Here is a 7,737-nt window from a genome sequence, read left to right on the forward strand (position 1 = left end):
TTAGTTTTAGTCTAATTTTAGTCGACTAAATATCATTTTAGGCTACATCTACTGTTGCTTTAGTCAACTAAAATGTATTTTGGAGGGCCTTGATGGCATCGTAATGACTGATTTTACACTTGGTTGCGTGTTGAAAATAGCAGATCTGCAAGCTCGCGTTGTGAGCTTGTAGATCGGCTATTTTCAGCACGCAACACCTGAGAGCAACCAAACATACGTAAAATGACTCTCTTCTCCACTAGTCCCTCCCTAACGTTTTTTATTTTGTTGACGAAATTGTCAATATATTTAGTCTTAGTTTTAGTCATCACAGCTTAGTTTTTATTTAGTTTTCGTCAGTAAAAAAAACGCAGTCGACAAACATTTTTCGTCATATTTTTAGTCGACGAAATCAACACTGATTTATGTACTAAGAGGAGGCCCAACGGACCAACAGGCAAAGGCTAATATGTAGACACTAAATCATCAACGTTTGATCCATCCATTTGTAACTCAAGAGAGTCTACAAATGTAACCAAATGGACCCATCCGTTGGTTTCATTTGTACACTTAAACCACATGAACCCTAGCGTTCCTATTCTGGCCGTGAAGATCGGCTATTTTCAACAAATGAATTTGGTGTACAGGATAAAAGGGAGGCAATCAATTATATAACACCCTTGGGGACCCAAGTCAGCTAAGCATATAGGGTTCAAGTGGTTAAGAGTTGAATTAACAACTGGATTTTATGGTGCATGATTGTGTTCTCAGGTAACCCAAACGTACTCACCCACATATTTTTCTCCGAACGCTCACCACCAGAAATTAGTACATTTGGGAATAATGGTTAGGGCATAATAATTAAGGGCATTTCTTTCTTTTTTCTTTTTTTTTTTTTTTTTACTGAGACCGTTAGGAATAAAGTTACTTTTAGGCATATATTTACTGAGGTTAAGTTTAGGTATAAGGTTAGGTATAGGCATAGTTTTACTGAGATTAAGTTTAGGATTAAGGTTAGGTTTTAGGCTTGCTCTGGTCCATAGCGTTAGTGGAGTTCTACCTAACTATGTTCCTCTACCTCCGCTGGTTTGGTGAGGGGCGAAACAGTTTTTGTTATTTTCGGACCAGACGAAACGGCTTTCCGGTTTTGCCAAGCCGGAGCGAAGGTAGAGGAACATAGTGTTAGGGAGAACTCCACTAACACTATGGACCAGAGACAAGTTTAGGCGTAGTGTTACTGAGGTTACGTTTAGGAAGAAGGTTAGGTTTAGGCATAGTTTTACTGGGATTAAGTTTAAGAATAACTGGCGCCGACCGTTCCGAGGCAGCCAGATTTGTCCGAGGCGAGCAGGTTTGGGGGCGACTGTTCTTGTATTCTATTCTCATTGTGGGTTCGAATTCGCCTTTGTGCAGCATGTGGTCACCTTTTTGCAGTCCTTGATCTTTCCTAGCGTCAAGCTGTGTGCCCTTTGATGGCGCATAAATGGTTTTCCGAAGATAATTGAGCCATTTTGAGTCCCCAGACAGATTTGACTGAATGCATACTGTACATGCAAGCGCTTTCAACTACATGCGTACCCGCGAACACATTCAAGCTGAATGCACGCAAACACTTTGAACCAAATGCACAGACACAAGCACAAAGACATTCAACATACACACTACGGGTAGCGCACGCTGGCCCGATGAGATCCCTTTAATGGACAGGATATGTTTTCCCCCAGGCTTGCGAGTCAAATAATGTGCTAATCTATGTGTGTGGCTTGTGTTTGCGTGTGCCAAGCGTTTCTAGCTTACTAGGAGACTTTCTTAATTCAGAACTCCGTCCGATAGAGATTTGTTCCATTTTTTTCTCCCCTTAATCCTCTTGTCCCTAGACCTAGCTGTGGTGTGTGTGTGTGTGTGCGCGTGTGTGTGTGTGTGTGTGTGTGCGTGTGTGTGTGTGTGCGTGCGTGCGCGTGTGTGCGTGTGTTGGAGGTGGCTTGAGGCTGCTGCTGTTGAATTCCGGGTGGTCCTGTTCTGGCCCTGCTCTCTAACCTCTCCATCAAAGTGACACACACACACACACACACACACACACACACACACACACACACACACACACACACACACACACACACACACACACACACACACACAGAGAGAGAGAGAGAGCTGAGCTCCCAGACCGAGCAGGCTAATTGAGTGAACAACAGGCAGCTCCAAGTGCTACCAACAGGACGACAGGGGAGGATCAAGCTAAAACCCCCACCCCCAAAAAATGTATCAAAACATTACAACATTCGCTCGGAACTTTGTCCCCGAGGGCGAGCGCCAACTGCCAAGGAGCGGCAACCCTGCAGTCACACACCGAGCAAACCTCAGGCTCCTGCTCTGTTACTGACGTGACACCGCGTTAACACTAAATTAACACTCCCTATAGCACCGTTTTAACACTGTCTGCCCCTGCTATAGCCTCTCTCTCTCTCTCTCTCTCTCTCTCTCTCTCTCTCTCTCTCTCTCTCTCTCTCTCTGCAGCGCTCTCTCTCTCTGCCTCAGCACGCCGCGGACCTGGACCCGACGCCACATGGACTGAATCAGAGCGTCCGCGTAGAAATCATATTCATAAAAAAAATAAACACGTTCAAAAAGCAGATGACAGAAAAATGTGCCGTCCGCACTGGCAAAGCCCTCAGCGTTAATCTAACTCAGAGGAGTGTGCAAATGGAACCACATGGACCCTTACGGGTCCATGTGGTTCCATTTGTACACTCCTCTGAGTTAGATTAGCACTTTGAGAGTTGTTCTCTCTCTGTCTACCTGTGTGTGTGACATATAACTGCAGTATTGTATGCTGTCGTCTCTGTCGGGTGGAAACCTCCATAATGTCCACAACTGCTGCTTTTCGGGATTAAAATCAATTAAAAAAGTAGCAGATCTACGAGCTTGAAACGCATCGCTGGCGCTGCACGCCATGTTTCGAGCTTTGGGGATCTGATAACTTTTGATGCTTTTGTGTGACACTGTAGCGTGATAAAGTTGTCCGTTAATTTACGGAAAAGAAAACACAAATAGTTAAAATACGGAGATAAGAGGTTTCTATAAGTCTGTCTTTAGCACATTAAGACCGGGAACGTATCTATTTCACGTAACCACTTTAACCATTATTTTTTATACTTAGGCTATTGAAAAATAGCAGATATACAAACTCGAGCGCGGCACCGAGTGCCGCACTGCGAGCTTGTAGATCTGCTTTTTTTTTTTAAAACACTTTTGCAAATCTTTGCTTCTGGGGAGGGGGGTCCCTGGGGTTTGAGATGGGGGTCCGCGGTCAAATACATATAATCCTAGGGGTCGTTGACATGAAGAACTTTGAGCACCACAGATAAAGAAACATGTCGTTTTTTCCGACAACCATTAGGATTTAGAAGACATTTTTAGGTATTCTTCTGGTCTTAATGTAAGGGCTTAACTGGGTCATAGTGCTGGGTGTTGGGGAGTATTAACAGGGCATGCTGTCTCCCTCTCTCCACACCAGCCCAGCAGCACACTGACCCAACACTGCTAAAGGCATTACTACACTCCCCCTGTACTGTTAGCAGCCTGAGACCACCCTGACAGCTAACCACACACACACACACACACACACACACACACACACACGCAGTGACGTCTGTCTGTCAGGTGTTGATATTTGAAAGATACAGACTGCCCCTCTGGGTGCTTTCATAAACACACACACACGCACTCATTCATACGTACAATGTGAATACACCGACGTGCAAATACTTTTGTGCACACACACACACACACACACACACACACACACGCACACACTGTACTCTGACTGTCTGTCTCCTGGAGAAAATACCATATGCTGCTTTACGGTGTTCCATGCTCCCCTCCCCTCCCCTCCCCTCCCCTCCTCTCCTCTCCTCTCCTCTCCTCTCCTCTCCTCTCCTCTCCTCTCCTCTCCTCTCCTCTCCTCTCCCATGCTTCATTCCTCCCCTCTAAACAATGGAGGGCCAGACCAGGTCTTTGTAGTGGATTCCTTCACACCAGAATGTGTCTGTGTGGACGCAACATTAATCAGTCCCACCACAGTTTACTTTGGACGTGCGCTAATGCTCTGCCGACGGAGGGACGGTGAGGAGTAGAGGCTCCTCGTGTTGAGCAGCCTGGGGTTAACGTGAAGGAGAGAGAAAGAGGGAGATTAAGTGGGATGGAGGCTGGCCATCTTCATTCTGCACATTTTCCTTTTCTTTTTGTCAGGTTTGAATGCTGGTAATGTTGACTTGGGTTTTGCTACACAGCAAAACAGATCCATGTTTATTTAGTTTGTGAAACGGCATGTCATGTCTCCGTCTGTCCGGATGTGTACACTTTTTTACGGTCTATGGGTTTGCTGCTCTGACATCACTGTGATGTCAGGAGAACCACTCTAACAGAATGAGTTTTCCACTCTGACCTCACGCTCTGACATCGCTGTGATGTCAGGGGAACCACTCTAACAGAATGGGTTTTCCACTCTGACATCGCTGTGATGTCAGGGAAACCACACTACCAGAATCCCTTTTATGCCCATATATGGAGTTCCTTGATGTCATCAATATTAAGCCCATATCTAACAGGACTTCATATGGGAATGCCCATATATGGAGTACACATCCACACGAGACAGATGGCCAAGACAGACCATATATGTGTGGCTGGTTTTACAGACAAAGATATCCATGTATGGGCATAAAAGGGATTGTATGTATGATGTCAGATGTCATAGACGTCATAGGACTTTCACATAACGAATAAATGAGTAAGCATGTTTGGGCTCTCACAGCATATCTCCATATACAGTACATAGATCTCCATATATGGGTACCAGGAGTCTCCATATGTGGGTAACTGGTCCGATATACAATACATCACTGGCCAGATGGCCAAGAAATGGCGCGACCTCACCTTTTAGGTCGCCCTGAGGCGTCTTACTAGTTATATTCTCAGTTACATTACTGCTTGCGATTTCTAGAAACATAGTAGATCTACAAGTTCCTTGAAGACTCCCGCATATGACATGACCAAAGTAGGGATGGCAGGTTCAAAGTAGGGTTGGGACGATAAAAAACACTCACAATAATCGTATCGTGGAGATTTAATTTATTGTGAAATTGTCCTCTGTCACACACTGGGATCAATTCACCTTAAATAACATACTCTTTTTTTTCTCTACTAAATCTCTTTGCCAAAAAAATAGCGGATCTACAAGCTCACAACGCGTCACTTGTAGATCTGCTATTTTTTTGGCAAATGTTCCGCCCCAGGATAATGGATGTTGTGGGATATTTTGATTATCGCGAAAATATCATAAATCGCTATTTCTTTGGTCACAATAATTGTGACATGACATTTTCATATGTTCCCATTCCTAGTTGAAAGTGGTCACTTCAAAGGCTCAACTAAAAAAGGATGGAACCATAGGAATGAACAGTCTTTAACCTCTGTCTGGCGGGTGCAGATTCCCAGAAACATACAGTAGAACTTCAAAAGATGAACCGCACTCACAAGTTGAACGTCTCCTCAGGATTTTTTCACATTTCTTGTGTTTGCAGCAGCAGTTTGAAAGTGGTAAAGTGCTTCATGTATTGAAGTGTGCCTAATGTGTGAGGACACCTGTTATGGACAGTGACGTCCACAATGTCCAGAAGAGAAAAATGTTTTGATTGCTCGAAAGATAATTGGCGTTTTATGGTTAACCTCCATCTTGCAAAGACGTGGCGATTTAAGGCAAACAACCGTTAATTTGCACTTTAACAATAGCGTCAATAAGCGAATTAAATGTGTCCTTGGCTTCCAGCCACGGTAGATTTGAACCCCAGACGGCGGTGGTGGGCTGGTACTTTAGCACTGCGCCACCCGAACACCTTGTGCCCAGATACCTGTCAGGCTGAGTGATGCCCACGGGCATGACACCAGCAGGAGCTCATTTGAACTTATTCCCCCCCAAAACTCGGCTCAAACATGGGGAGAAATATATTCTATGTTGTGACTCCCTACCCACACTCAAAACTAACCTGCATAGTTTAACTCCTTGAACACTGATGAAATGAGTACAAAGGACCACAGTGGAAATGAGCCCCCTGGGGCTTTTTGTGTTAGCATAACCTTTGACTGTACTACCTGTGCTGTTAACAAACTTGTAATAAAGTATTCAATCAATCAATTTAACTCTCTCCATCTCCTCTCTCTCTCTCTCTCTGCGGTTCAGCTGAGAGGACCAATGAGGTGATAGTCGGGACTGACCAGCTGATGGAGATCTAGCCCCGCCCCCACGAAGGACACAACCTTACTACTGCCCACAACACCACTGATGGACAGGCAGGCTGACCAATCAGGAATTAAGCTGTGGTTTGACACACCCACACGCTCCCATCGCTCATAGGATTTTCTTTTTTCTCTTTTTAAATAAAAGCAGTTGTATTTAAGTGGAATTTGTTTCAATCGTGTTTGTCTGGTAGTTTTTTCTTTTTTATTGATAGGACAGTAGACTGACAGGAAATGGGGGAGAGATGGGGAGTGACACGCAGCAAAGGTCGTCCGGATCGGGAATCGAACCGGCGACGCCGCCAGGCATCCATGCCTATGTGACAATGCCTATGTGGTATACGCCTGGACCAGTAGGCCAGCGGGCGCCCCCGTCTGGTAGTTTTTCTATGTTGGATTTATCCTTTTTTTTAACAGAGAATGTACAAATGTGACCAAATGGACTCCATTTGTGGTAGAGTTAGATTAACGTTCAGGTTCTAAAGTTTAGTTTTTTGTGTGTGTGATTAATTTAACTGACATTTTCAATTTTTCAATCTGTTGATTGTGTCCCCAGAACACAAATATGAAGCGATAAAGTGACACAATTTGGAGCGTTGGTTTTTCACCTCAAAATGAAGTCATCAAAAGTCAACTGTCTACAGTCACTCTGGGTGACAGCATCAGCTATAACAGGGGTTCCCAAACGTTTCCATGCCATGGGGCCCCAAATAGCCATAGCTGGTGGTGACCCACCTATTGCACAATGCCATTAAAAACATATTGTTGCTGTGGGGCAGAAACCGCCTATCTCCATATTACTACAGCGTCCCACAAAAGCATCAAAAGTAGAGCACAGAGTTTCAATCTGCTACTTTGGCTGTTTTTGAATTGGAATCCTGAAAAGTAATAGTTTTGGACATACTATGAGGACTTATGAGGTGTCAACCAGACAGAGGCGATGTGTATATTGCAAAAATAGCCTATCAGTAAGCTTCAGTCACCATGCACCACATTATTATTTTGGAACACTTTTGAACGATTTGGAGACAATTTTGACAACAAAGGCATGTCCAAAATAGGAATGTCAGGTAGAACGTGGATACACTGTGAATTCGAATTTAAAGGTGATACACCATGAAATTTCACTTTTCCTATTTTAAAACCTTTTTTTGGGGTCCCACTAGCACCTTCTATCCTCACAAAGTCCCATTTCTGACCGTCGTGTCTTTCTCTGGTTTTGAGAAGGCGAAGGTTAAAAGTATCCCACGGTTTCTCAAAACAGGCTATCCAGATTTGCTGCCGATTGTGACGTCATCTGCCGATTGTGACGTCATCATAAAAAAAAAAGAAAAAAAAAACATTTACTTTTTTTCAAAAGGATTTTTTTTTTTTGGGGGGGGGGGCGCAGTTCAGGCCAAAGGTGGTACTGCAGCTGAAATGCTCTGAGAGCCATTCAAAAATGAGAGAGGCTCTCTATCC

At 44.2% G+C, this 7,737-nt stretch overlaps 1 protein-coding gene across 2 annotated transcripts in view; it reads left to right on the top strand.

Annotated features, from left to right (window-relative positions):
* Positions 1-6,436, top strand: part of eif2b3 (eukaryotic translation initiation factor 2B, subunit 3 gamma) — a 91,813-nt gene extending 85,377 nt beyond the window's left edge. For both annotated transcript variants that reach the window (XM_080726082.1, XM_080726083.1), the window contains exon 12: positions 6,221-6,436. In XM_080726082.1, coding sequence (XP_080582208.1) covers positions 6,221-6,273 — 53 coding nt within the window. In that variant the 3' untranslated portion in view covers positions 6,274-6,436. The remainder of the gene's footprint in view (positions 1-6,220) is intronic.
* The last annotated feature ends 1,301 nt before the right edge of the window (positions 6,437-7,737 follow it).

Source organism: Nannobrachium achirus (assembly GCF_963921795.1).
Source record: "Nannobrachium achirus genome assembly, chromosome: 5".
Lineage (NCBI taxonomy): Eukaryota > Metazoa > Chordata > Actinopteri > Myctophiformes > Myctophidae > Nannobrachium > Nannobrachium achirus.